The 14,529-nt window shown below is 32.4% G+C and overlaps 1 protein-coding gene across 4 annotated transcripts in view; it reads right to left on the bottom strand.

Annotated features, from left to right (window-relative positions):
• Nucleotides 1–14,529, bottom strand: part of KIF6 (kinesin family member 6) — a 141,187-nt gene that overhangs the window by 119,344 nt on the left and 7,314 nt on the right. For 3 of the 4 annotated variants that reach the window (XM_090135205.1, XM_090135206.1, XM_031594268.2), the window contains exons 4-5: nt 11,652–11,799; nt 6,966–7,075 (exon numbers count right to left, since the gene is read on the bottom strand). In XM_090135205.1, coding sequence (XP_089991331.1) covers nt 6,966–7,075; nt 11,652–11,799 — 258 coding nt within the window. The remainder of the gene's footprint in view (nt 1–6,965; nt 7,076–11,651; nt 11,800–14,529) is intronic. The other variant, XM_090135204.1, reaches the window with a different exon arrangement.

Genomic DNA, 14,529 nt, shown 5'->3' with positions numbered 1-14,529 from the left:
CTGTTTCTCTAGTAGGCATAACAATTGTTTTTACAAGCATGATCGCTGCCTGTTTATAGCCCTATATCTTTGTGCTCTAGGATAAGATAGCCCCAACACAGTCATAAAACCTGCTCCCTCAACTGAAAGCATAAATCTGAAAGCACAGTTCTGCTCTTGCATATCAATATTTTGATGAAGTTGTGTCTGCTTTAATGCTGTCTGTGCATGCATAACATACTAAAGCCCATACATTTTTTTAAATTAAAATACCATGTCTTGATTAATTTTAATAACTTCAAATCGAACTGTAAGAGTCATCTCCCTCTTCTTATAATAAAGAAAAGTAAAATACCATGTCTTGATTAATTTTAATAACTTCAAATCGAACTGTAAGAGTCATCTCCCTCTTCTTATAATAAAGAAAAGTAGTGTTGTTTTAATATGAACATTTGGAATAGTTCTAGAACTTCTAATCATACTACATAGTTTGTCTAATAATTTCCAAACAACAAAGATATTAGCTTGGACAAAAAGCCTTGGAAGATTATTACAATAAAAAGACAACAGTAGGAACTTCAAGCCATTGACAACTTCCTATACAATAGCCTTCTAGCTATTAGGAGGATTTCCAAATGGAAGTACAGATTTTTACATCTTAACAAGCATCTATTAAAACTGTCTGAAAATGACAAGTTCCAAAATGACAATCAAATGATTTATTTTATTGTGCTATAAAGTTACTCTATGATATGATGACAGAATTTTATATAGCTTCCTGTAAATTAATGAGATGCTTAAATTTCATAGTCTTAACTTGGATCTTGTAGGAACAGCTCTGTTAAGTTATCCATTATGACTGGAAGAAGGCAAAGAAAAGATTTTGTTTTTTTTATAAACAAAGAATCTTTTCCATTTGGCCTAATGGATGGAATCTGTAGCAGATTAGGAAACCTGTAGGATGTGAGCAGCATTTTTTATGCCATTAACAACTCAGGCTATTTCTTACATCAGCTGAGCTGCCGTTAATGCAAGAGAGTCTTACATGAGAAATACTTTCATCTATGAAATTCCTGTTACTAGTAAGTATTGATGTTAAAGTTTATTTTGGTTTGTTGATAGCATCTCATCAATTTGTTTAACGAACAAACATTTAAAAGTTCTGGAAATCAAATGACAGTTTAAAAAATACATTTCATATGTTTATATCTGTCTTTGAGGCTTAAAACTGAAGATTTCAAAAACTTGATAAACGTCTAAAAATAATGAACCACAATGACATAAGTTATATATGAGGATATATAACATTTACAATTAAAATTAGCAGAATACAGTGATACTCCCTCAGCAAGAGAAGGAGACTATGCAGATGATAATAAATGTAACAGCTCGAGAGGCCAGAAGGGAGAACTTTCCACACGCAGGATCAGCTCTGCTCTGTGCAGCATGTCATGAGAAAATACGTTCTGGTTCATTCAATGCAGCCTGAATATGAAGGGATGAACTCATTGCCTACATTCCTCTCCTTATTCTATCTTATTTAAGCAGTTATCTTATCATACTATTTGTTGTCAGGTCTTTCTTACTGAGATGCAGAAAGAACTGTGCACCTCCTCTTTCTCAGTGCCCAGTGCAGAACGAGTTAGAACTGAGTCATGAGATTAATAGTTCATGCGTGAATGAAATAGAACTTTTAAAATAATGGACAACTGTAATAATGTAGTTCATAATAAAATATTTGTTGAATGCTGAAGTATTTCATTTAAAAGTAAAGTCTGAAACAGGACAGCAGTAATCTGAACTGGTTTAATTCACTCTACAGGGGATGTAGATAAATCACTTCAGAAAGCATTCATTGACTTCTTCATAACCTATGAGATAATTCAACATAATGTCATATACATACATGATTACATACATGTAATGTGAACAGACTTTATTTTACACATTTAAAGTGCAGTTTTTAAAAATTGTAATGGACATAATCTTTGAGAAACTGATTGAGAATGGCTGTCTGCTATCTCTCCATTAAGAAACAAGGGGGAAGGGCTGACATTTTTTAATCTAGAGTTTATAGGCAAGGAACAGGTTAATTTGCATCAAAAAGGAGATTAGTGGAAATTATCAATTTTACTTGTACATAGAAAACTGTGTCTTGAGCCTTTATGACTTTGTGTGGTGTTGAGTGGATTTTTTCTGTTGAGCAATGATATGAGAGATTGCATATTTGCTGGTTCAGCATTACTTGTCAGTAGTTTAGTAACGCTGTAGGCCCTTGGAGGCAAGTGAAGAAAGAGTATAAATTGTTTGAAGTTGTTTAATATGGTAATTTAGAGTAAGTGAAAATATCTAACATTGACTCCATGAACCATTACAGTTCTACATGCTACTAATACATAATATCATCATTGGTAATTGAATAATTTAATTGGTTAATAGCTTAAAATCTTTTCTGTTCTGTGGAATTTTCTGAAATTAATATGTAGTTTGAAAAACAACTTTCATCTTTCTGAAGTATAAGCTGGGAATGGATTCTCAGAGGATTCAATACAAACTAGCCAGTTTTGTTTGCTTGTTTGTTGCAGTTTTAAGTTAACCTAAAACATACTAAGTCATATATATTTCTGTATCAAAGGTGATTTTTAAAGCAATTTGACACAAATGGGGAAACACTTCTGCTGGCTGACAGTTCAGATTAACTGCTGTCCATTCTCCTTGTGAAGCAGCTCCTCAGCTACTGACTGACAGACTTTTATTTTAAGGAAAGCCAGCATTAATTTGTCTTCACATGCATGAGTGTCACCTACCATAATTTGGACAGTTAAAAGTGGTAAATTTTTAGTTGATATGATTTAATCTATGATTTATAATTCTACAATCTCAGCCTTTGTTTGTGTTATTATTTAGTACCAGGAACATTTCAAGTTCTTAATAAATAATACAAACCAGTTAGGAAGAATTTATACCAGTGGATTATAACTGAAGATAAATTGGTTTGATTCAGTATCGTAGAGCTACATAAATCAGACTGTGTAATGGGAAACCTGTTAGAAAACAAAGCCTCTTGCAAAATCTTGGAGCAAATGAAGAGCTTCAGAAAAATTTTCCTAACTCGAACAATCCTGCAGATCATTTATCATAGAAACAAGAGATGGCAGTCAGAATTCAAAGACTCGTTCATCACCTATATTCTACAATAGTAGTTTCATGCCTTTTATATATTTGAAAACAATTTTAATTTTTTTCCTTGGATAAGCATGGAATGGTATTGTTGATGTTAGATTAATCTTTTACATTCTAATAAATCAATTGAATTGAAGCTGCATCTGAATAAACTATGTTTCAGTTACAGTGTCAGAGAACTTAAAAAAAAAAAAAAAAATCCAGCTTTCTACAACAAAAACAAGTTACACTTGCAAACTAAGGAATGCTGTATATTAGGCATTAGGGTATTTCAAAAGGTAACTTCTATGGACTATATGTAAAATCATAACAACTAAACATTTAGAAAATTAGAAAACTTTTTTTCCTGTAAAACGAAGTTTACTGGGGTTTAAAACTCAAATTTGTTTATGTGCCTATTAGAAACATGATTGCATTAAAGCTTGTTAACGAGCCTGACATTCAATATGTTCTTTTTTGTAAACATAGTTTACAAAACTATAAAACATTGTTACCATGCAACTCATGAAAAGGTTTGTTATAGACTTAGCTCTTTCAAAAAATACAAGCTTGCTATGTATAGTGAATATTGTACATTTAAATTAGACTGAATCCAAAGTTTGCATGGCTCCAAGGAAAATAAGCAAAAAGAAAGCATCTTTCAGAAGAACAAGAATAGACACATGAATAGGTGGGATACATGTCTATATATGTATACATAAAGACATAGAAGTACACGCAGTCTATATTCACCCCTTTGTCAGAAATATATTTCCAGAAAAATAGAATTTTTTCTAATGAAAGCTGCTTCTCATCTTGAATTCCATATGACTTTAGAATTCCAGAACTAGTCACACAATATTTAGGTACAGTGGGCAACTCAAATTTTTTTGTCATTCAAATCTACCTTAAAAATCAATACTGTTTTCATGCCCTGATTTTCAAATATCATCAATGAGTCTGTTGTGAAATTTTTTAACTTTTATCACACAAATATTATCATTGTGTTTATATCTTCCATTAAACTGATGAATAATATAATCATTAACATAGAGCTCCCTAGGCAGAATTATCTACCTCTGAAGCACATTGCATCCATCCCATCTTTGCAAGAATATAGATAACGAGAGCATTCAAAACAACCTACATACCTACTAAACTAACTAATCTTTCGTTTCCTTCTCTAAAATAATATAATTCTTCAATATTTTTTTTGTCTATCTTACATAGCTGGGAGAAGAGAATAGCCGCACAGGCTGCTAATGTTTATAAAGCTACAGAAAAACAGCATTTGGCTTTTTATGGTTCTTAAAAGCCTGATGATCCACGGTGGAATTTAAAGCAGTGATATTAAACAATTTCCTGTTGAAGTAAAATAAGCAATAGGGTTTTAAAAAATATATTCCTGTGAAAAATGTGCTTTCAAACAAACCTGAGTAAATTATATTCTTCTGTACTTTGCTTACCACCAGTAAAACCCTAAAAGGTCTTAAATACATAAAATTCTCATTAAAAGAAATGAAATATATATCAGGTTATAAACACTTAATATATTTTTAAAGTCTCTGTAACTACTATTTACTTTGCCATTTGCAAGAATACGTCCAAGCAACTAAAATAGAACTGATCGTGTAGTTACACTTTATGCAGTTTCTCTCCCATTTTAGTTCAGGCCATTACAATTTATTTCTTAAAGTTTAACCCCTGAAATATCTTAAAAATAAAAATGTCTTACTAACTGAATAATTCTACACAATCTTAAATATAAGTGGTGAAGGTATATATTTATAGCAGAACATATACTTCTTGACAACTGAGATACTGAAATGGTAATAGCCATATATTAGGTCACTCTGAAAGCAATACCTCCTATTTATTTCTAGGGAAGCTAAAATCAGTACAAAGAGCAGAATATCGCTATTTGATAGAATAGCTTCTCAGCTGCAAAACACTTTTTCAATGTAGTCATCACTGTTAGCTATGCATTTTTACTGGCGATGAATAAAGAGCCTGCATGCCATGCTCATAAAAATTAGCACTTGATGGAGGTGACCCATTTTCATAGCTGCTATGATGACAGTGTTGCTAGGAAAATATTGCCCATTCAGCCCATTCTTCATCAGCCCAAACAGATATAAGTGAGAAAGTACCAAACCTGGACTATACAGTGGTTGTGGTAGGACAGCCTAGCCAATACTAGCCACGTGTCCATGGTATTCAAACTGGCATGCGGCCTGGCATTGTTGTGTTGCAAGATAAAGGTTTTCTTTTTTTCTCTGGCCTGACTTTGAACCTTCAGCTTAGTCAGAATCATGATGTAGCTGTCAGAGCTGATGGTTTGTCTGAGTTCCAGGAAATCAAGGAGGGTAACCCCTTTTCCATCCCAAAAGACAGCATGCATCATTTTAACAGTTGAGGGCTGTGTATCAGACTTTTTATTCAATGGGTAATTTGGGTATTACCACTCCATGAGCTAAAGTCAAAACAACAGTCCATAGTGGTGACACCATGCGTCATCACTGGTGATGATACAATCCAGGAAACAGTCACTTTCAGCCTCATATTGGTTCAATAGGTCCTGACACACATACTGTTCTTTCTGTTCCTGTGTGAGTGTTCATGGGACCCACGTGGCACAAATTTTGCAATCTTCCAACTTTGCTGATATTATTTCCAGTGCATTGAAGCTGATACTCAACTCTGCATGCAGTTCCCTGGTTGTAACCTGCTGATTTGTGTGGATAAGCTGATTGAGACACTCTTCATTTTGTGGTGTGACAGCTGTGCATGGCCATCTGGAATGTGGCTTGTCTTTCATTTCACTGTCACTGCTGCTGACACTCACCACCCACAACCTCACTGTGCTTAACATCCATAAACATTCAGTGTCAATTAATGCCAATGGGTGTCATTTTTCCTGCACTGAGAAATTCAGTGACACATCTGTTTCATACGCACTTCCATGTCGTTTTTTCAACTACCTGACTGCTGTTTATCTGTAACATGGCACAAAATGGAATATTAGCCAATGTAATAAAATAGGAGGCATGATTTTCAGAACAGCTCTTGTACATTCATGATTAAAAAAAAAAAAACAACACAGTATTTTATCAATATTTCATTACAAAAATGGAATTCTTCATGATTTTATACATGAAGTGAAGCTGTGAGACCAACCTGGAGTACAGTCTCATATACTGAATTTGTTGGCTTCCTTTCTTATCTCTAGACTAGTTTGTCTTACAGAGGCTGATCTTAAAAGATTTTGTAGATATAGTTCCTGGTTAGCATATGCTGTGTAGAAAGCTTAAGGTACATTTTATAGAAATTCTTACAGTAATTCTAGAATTCTATGTAGTAATTCCAGAACATATTTTGGGGAAAAGAATATTAAAAATGAGTTTAATATGTTACAAATGTAATTAGCTATTTTGACAGAAATTCAATTATATTCTGATATTGGTCCATTGGCAGTTCTTAGTGCACTTCATCAGCAGTGATGAAATTGCTATTTACACATTTCTGCTGTCATGCTGAGTGAGAAGGTTTATGGTTTCCAGACTCACTTATAACTATTTATCATTTGTTATTTTAAGAGCAACATAAGCCATAAACTCTTCTTTCAGGAGAAACTTAGAGATTAGGTTTTGAATTTCCTGTTAAGTGCAAGGTCTTTAACTTTGCTGGACTTACATGTTTGTGACCTACATACCTTTTTTTAACTATCCTTGTCCAAGTATTATTAAATGCTAGGATCACATATAGATGGTATCTGACAGTGATTTTTGTTTTGCTTGTCTATTCTATGTATTTTTGTTACTTACGGCAAATCTTCTAATCTGGAAGCTTCATGTCTTGGGTCCAACAGATCATAACCACATTCATTGTAGATTTCTAAGTATGAAACATGAGTTGTATAGACTTTGCTGTTGTCCTAAAAAACAAAACAAAACAAAAAAAACCCCAAAACAACAAATAATAAAACAACAAGTAAACAGTGAGGCAAAGGAAGAGCTATAAACACAAATGAAAGCTAGGCCAGGGGACAGACTTATCACTACAACTTCTATGTTGTTCTCTCATTCTGTCTCTTCTTCTTTTCCTGGGTATAGTTTATATTCTCAATTAGGGATATTTATATTTTCTGAGACCACATGCATGAAATCTAAAGTAGAAAAAGGGTGAAGTTTAAAAAAATAAAATAAAATTATGAAAATCAAAGCACCCTGAACTCCACTATGCCCATGATTAAAAGAAAGCTGAGTTTGTTTTTTCTTTTTGTATTTATTGGTTCCGTATACCTAGGAAAGTTTGTATGCATTTAAAACATAGCTAGCTTACAGAACCATGCAACATTCCACTTTTTAATCCTATAAAAAATGTTATAGAGGTAAAGCCTCATATTATAAAGAAAAAGACTATGAAAAAAAAAAGAAAAACATAAAAACGCTGAAGTTTTGTTTCATATAAAAACATTTAGTGACATTTAGAATCATTTAGTGATGTACTGCTTTCTACTCTCATGTTTTATCATAACACTTAAACTCTGTAGATGATTCTATTCTCTGTATTCCTCATTTCTGTATAGCACACTGTCAGTGCATAACTTAACATAATTGGCTTTTGTCGTCAAAGTTTCCTTCTGTCCCAAAGCCAAATCCGTACTGCATAGTTCAACAGAATGGACCAAGATTTCAGAAATAAACGTTGTCGTTCTTTTCAGTGGACAAAACGAGGACTCATATTAAACAAACAGTAGCAATTTTATAATCCAATCTACAGCAGTTGTTATGCAAAATATCTTGAGATAGAGACCTTTTATTTTCACTGAATAGTTATTTCCCATATGAGGTTTTTTCCACATTGATAGATCAGTCTTTCAAGGGTTACTTTTTAGAAAGGTACAATACAAATGGCTGGGAAAATGTGTTAAGGAACTGCTCAAAGAGGTGGATCTACAAATCAGAATTTCAGAAAAAAAAAAAAGTTGCTATTAAAAACAGCAAAAAAAGAGTTTGATTTGCCTTTATTTTCTTGTTACAGTTTTGTTTTCTTGCTTGCAAACTTCACTGTATGATTCAAGTTAAGGTCTTAACAGTCATATTTTTTTTGTCTCTGAATTCATTTTCTCCTGTTCCATTCTACCTAGGATAGGAAGCAGATGACTTTTTTTTTTCTGCCACGTCAGTAATTTCCAAAGCACAGTGATAGATAAAAAATAAATGAAGTAAAGGAAAGGTGTTAAAAGAAGCAAGTGTCAAGATACAAAACACCAAGAGAAGTGTTTTAAGAAGCACAAAGAAAGAAAATGTACAAAGAAGTGCAAGGATCTGGAAATAGGCACACAAATACCACTAGAATCAAAGCTAAGTAGTGCTTTTAATCCAAAGAAAGGTCTGAAAATGAGAAGAAACTTTTTATTTTTGCCAGAAGAATGTACTGAGAAAAGGCAAAAAACAGAAGGAAATAAAAACAGATTTTTTTTATCCTACATATATATTTAATTACATAAACATCATTGGACAAGGATGTTGCTGTGTTGACATCATGTTGCTGGCAATTCCTGATCACCCTCCTCCCTTTCTACAAGAAGAGCAATTACTCAAATGAGGTCATGTGAGTGTAGCTGAAGATCTAAGGCAACATAACCACATGGTTCTTTTGTTTCCATTTACAGAAGAGCAAACTTCTATGCACTTGCAATATGCTGTATATGTGTACCTGCTGAAACCATACTTTGAAAAAGCTGAGTGTATCTATTCAACATTTGTAACTGTTACTCAAACAAGACATGTTTATGTGATTGAGAAACATATCCTTGGTTTTTTACAATTGGTTGCCTGTGTTAAGTGAATTATATATTTTAAATATACAGTATAAAGACTGCTGGTAACTTCAAATAATACTTAAATGCTTAATTAGATAGCTTTGCTAAAACGCAAAGATTAATCTTAAATTAGTAATAGGCCTGGTGTAGTAAATGAAGAAAAAACCCATATATTAGACAAGATAGAAAACACATCTTTTTCTCTTTTTGCTTTTGCCCCCTATGCTTGCAGAAGCACAACTGTTTGCTCATATTGCTGCTACAAAGGACAAAATAAAATGTACTTTAAACATAATAAACAATCATCAGTGTGCTTTCTGATGTCAGATCTTTTCAGTTATTCACTGATTTCTTTGCATAAAAATGAAGTTATTCTACAGTAATTTTTTTAGTAAGTAAAACACACAAGTACATACTTTTAGAAAAGGGATTTTAAATCTGGAATGCTATTGGCTAGTTACTGATATTCAGAGTTCCCTTGTGTTTGACAAAAATAAGACATATTACTTATGCCGTCCTTCCAACCTGTGGGCTGAAGGTCAGCCAGAAGACCAAATATAGAATTCTTTCAAACATGAAATTCAGAATAACTAACTTAAAAATCACTTTACTATTTGATTAGGGGTTTTTTGTTGTTGTTTTTTAGTTCTGGAAGTATATCAGTTGGGAATTGTCTTTAAGTTATTAGAAAAATTAATGTAAATGGATAATAAGAAATATTTCAGGGGAGATTTAAGACTAGTTTTCTTATTTGTATTTATTTGAGTTTTTTTAATTGCTCTTAACGTTGAGACTTTAGAGTATACTTGTAGTATTTTAAATACTATTATTACCATCTGTCAGACATTGTTGCCCTGTGTTCTGTCTATAAAATAAAGAAGTTGTTAAATTAAATTGCACTTGTGGATTTACAGTGCCACAGAAATGACTTAAAGCTAAGTTGCAGTCAGGTTTCACCTCCCATATTTTCCTTCAGCTAAGTACAATGGCTTTTTCTGCACAGGAGATGAGAATTTTTTTTTTTAATTCAAAGAAGAGTGCAAGATTTCAAATTCAGTGGGTTACAATGGTCTCTAAATTGGCTTAAATAATTTGTAAGCGCAACAATGACACTAAGTTTTTTTGTAAGAGATTTTGATTTGTGTAATCATAAAACTGTTTTGAGAGTATTTAGTTTCCCTCCTAAGTTCTCCACGGCTAGAATTAGAGTTGTTGAAATGGAGCATTTATAACATTCATTTTACTTTATGGATTCACCTACAGGTAAGTTCATAGCTCCTAGGTTTAGCTTGATTACCACACTAGAGTTGTGTGTTTTACCTTAACAGCTATGCCAAATTCAGTAATCACATAACAGTTTCACAGAGTTGACAGTGGTAGGAAAATCTTCTGTGGAGTATTAAAAACAATTAAAAGAAAAGAAATAACTGGGAGAGGACTATAAATGTCAGAAATATTGTAAGATGAGGGGAAAAAAAAGGAACAGAGAATGAAATATAAATATTTCTTGTACTTAGTACTGTTGAAATTTTTTGGTGGAGCCAAACCCATATTTACACAGGTGCGGTGACTATTTCTCCACTAAAAATTGACAGTTCTAGCATAAAGCACATGCAAAATTAGTTTTCAGAATATAATTTATTACTTTTGAAAGTATTTTTCTAGCCACTGTTAACTTGTCTTTAGGTTCTGACTCTGGTTTAAAAACAGACCAAAGGATTTTTTGTCTTTTTAATATGAGTGCATTAGGAAAAATGAATAACAGTAATAATAATAATAAAAAATATTAATGACATTTTTACTATTTGCATAATTTGTTCATAAGTTATACATATGTAATTGTATTTAAAAATGGGCTTAATACATGACCACTTTCAATTCAATTATGCTGAGTGAACCAGACTTTTATTAGTAATATCACCTACACATAAAATCATTCCATATAAGTATGTAATTGGAGTTAAAAAGAAAAGGGCAGACAAGGAGAATGAACACATACTTATTCTCTTTCAAATCCTGCATTACTGACTTGAAAATTATTTTTTACACAATAAGAAATGCATTTAGCTATGTGTCAGTAATATAGTTAATAAATAATTACATCAGATATGAACATGCAGTTGCACTGAGTTAATAGCTGAATATTTTATGAAGTGTACTATTTTTTTGAGTATCAATCAAGCACAAAGAAATTATATAACTTATGATGAGTGAAAAAATGGTCCTTATTTAATGCAATATTGTTGGTTTATTGTTGCATAGGAGTCAAAGCTATTTTTGCATGACGCGCATGTGATGCAATGCATACAGTGAAAAAAAGGGTGAAGCAGTGAAGATAAGACAAGTAGAACTTATTATGTGATCTGAATGTATATAATAGAAACAACTGAAAAAATAGCATGGTTTAAAAAAAAAAGCAACATCCTTTGATATCCATTGTTTCATTCTACTGCAAAAAAAGGCAGGCAACCAACAGTTAGCAGCTCATTATTGTGTAATATTTCATTTTATTTTTTCAAAAGTTACGTGTTTTCTTCAACATGACTGAATTACTAATTTTAGGGCTTCTTACTGTTACTTTATAACAGTATTATAAAAATTGTCCTTCAAAATATAGCTAAATATTTTTACACCACTCATTTAAAAAAGAAAACCAACAAATGCAGAAAAGAATCTCCCATACCTTCTGCAGTTGATCAAAAATGTAAGAGAGAGTCCTGGGAATGATGCCTCGGTCACTGTAACGTTCAGCTCCTCCTGTGATTGTAAATGTTTTGCCACTACCTGTTTGACCGTATGCAAAGATAGTACCATTATATCCTGCCAAAGCACTATAGAAAAAATACAAAAATGAAGTGATAATTAATATCCACAGCATATTTTTTATGATAAGCTTTTTATAAAACCAAAATGCAATTAACAGTAATTCTTAAATACATAGCAGCTGTCTTCAATTCAACATATTCATTTCAGATTCAATAGAATTTACGCAGTCTGAAATGCCATTCAGAGGTGATCATCTTTTTTCCCACCTCACATTTGCTGAAGTACCTAACAAAAGCCTATCCAAAATGTTTTTCTCTGTAAATCATCAGACTCACACTATTGATGTTCATCTGATTTCCATTAAACAGCATAACAGAAGATAGGCTGAACAGTAGTTCAGCTGCACACTCAGCAGGAAATGTGTAGGATTAGACTACAGCAGATGTGATTTTCATCAGCCATGGCTGATGAGGCAATATATTTGACATTATGACACAATATATTTGATCCTGACTTTTAGTCCCAATTTCATTTTAGAAGAGTGGGGTTTTAATGCAAAGAAAGAAAAAAGTAGTCCCAAATTGTGGTAATCTAGATTCCACCAATGAGAAGTTGGTGCAATTTGACAGAATAATTCAGCAGTTATTTTCTTTTTAATAGCTGGTGAAGTTTCTTGTACTGTTTTAAGGAGAGGCTTGTATTTTTACCAGGATACTTTTGATGAGCTGATGTCTGAAACATAAATGTAAATTTTCATTTTTCCCTTGATATTAACAGTAAAACTTTCTGTATACTGTATTTAAAATATCAATTGATATTTGTAGTTGATAAGTATTTGTTTTCCTTGTACAGCTCTGTCTCAAAAGATAAAAATCTGTCTCCACATTTCTAGATCAAATTATTATTAATTGTTGTAAACTGCCTTGACCTCGAACTGTATTTTAAGTGCTCTAACATCCTGTACTGCGCTCTGACTGGCTATAAACAATGAGGTAAAAAAGAGGACATAATTATTTTGAATTTTCATTTGTCTGAAAACAAAAATTGAGTAAAATAATTTGTAATGCCAATCATCTTTGAAATCTATTACTGACTGTAATATTCACATGGCCAGCCAAACCAGAAGTGGCAACAGCCTACATGATAAAGAAATCAGACTAAGGAGGGCCAGGTTTTCTCTTTTTTTAGTAGCCAACATTTAGAAAACTTTCCCTCCACTTGAAATTTTTCTACCAAAATTCCTGACAAAATATATGAAGAAAGTGCAAAGAACATATATGAATAATAAAAAATACTAAAAAGGCATAAAATAATCAGGAAGGAATTACTTTCGTGATGAAATGTATCAGAAGTACAATCTACTCTGGATTTGGTTTACTATGCTTAAAGATCTACTCCTTTTGGATAAACAAAAAGAAATGATAAATTTTTCTTGTGCATTTTGTTTATAAATAAAAAGGGGCAAACAGCCCTTGCATAAGCTAAAAAGAACCACGTATAGATAACTGCTGGTCTGGCGCCACAAGAGATGCAATGGTTTTCCAAATTATTATTTAAAGGCTTGAGCAGATGCCAAATTGCTTATTTTAATCCGTTACAGTAGGATGACAGAGAAAAAAACAGAAACATGTTAAAAGGAACTACATATATATATACAGATGTTAAAAATCAAAACATTCATTATTAGGAAACACCTCATTCATTTATCTTAGGAATTTATAATGCCTGCACCACTTTATCTGAATGCTGAATACAGTAATTATCTGTCAGAAGGTAAGAGTATCAAAGTAAGTTTGCAGATGGCAGGTTCAAAACAAGCAAGAGGAAATGATTCTTCATGCAAAATGGTGTTAAGCTATGAAATTCCTTGCAATGGATGTTGTGGATGCTAAAAGATCACACAGGCATCAGCAGAAACTAAATTCCTGAAAATGTTCTCTGATGGTGTCTAAACACAGAGAAATTAATTTTATTTCAGAAAGTCCCTAAACTACAACTAACTGGGAGCTAACAATACTAGGTGAAAGTAGATTTACATGTTTGTTTTTTTCCCTAAGCGCTGACTGTTAGTCACCCAATAAGAGAGAAAATTAAAATTATGTTGTAACACCGTACCTGCAATTGTGGTGGTTTAGAGATATAAGAAAAAGCAGTTATTTTAAAGAGCATTTCTATTTTGTGTTGGACTAGATTAGGTGATTCTCTGAAAAGAAGACAAGATTCAGGGCTTCAATAAAATATTTTTATATTAAGAGAAGATCTTGTCTCTTCCCTGATTATGTTACTATGCAAAATGTGTCAGAAAAATTGTATCAATTATCAGCTACAGCACTTTCTAGAATGGACGCATCTATAAATGCAGTTAAAAGTGAGCAAGGACATTTTGCTATTTTCCGTCAAATATTCCTACTTTGTTAACAGTTGACTCGCACTTTCTAATTTACTCATAATTAGTGGCAATTAAAAAACAGAAGTGTAGTAAAAAACTAATATTTCATTAAAAACATCAATGTAGACTCTTATTTAAGTAAATGACTGCTGCAGTGCTGTATACTAACAATTGCTGTTACTCAAGAGACTTACTTCATGGTGGGAAGACACAAAATTCCGAAACAATAGTGTGATACAAAAGTCTAACTCATGCAAGTAATCATACTTAAATTCATTGATCCATTGTGTTTACAACTTGTTAACATTCCTCAAGTGAGAAATTTCTCAAGTGGAAGCTAGAAAATGTATAATTAGTTGCTATAGTTCAAAATACCATTCAGTACTTTGTTCTTGAGTATCTGAGA

The sequence above is a fragment of the Phasianus colchicus genome, chromosome 2, assembly GCF_987193195.1.
Source record: "Phasianus colchicus chromosome 2, bPhaCol1.hap1.1, whole genome shotgun sequence".
Lineage (NCBI taxonomy): Eukaryota > Metazoa > Chordata > Aves > Galliformes > Phasianidae > Phasianus > Phasianus colchicus.
This window is presented reverse-complemented; position numbering and strand designations above follow the sequence as displayed.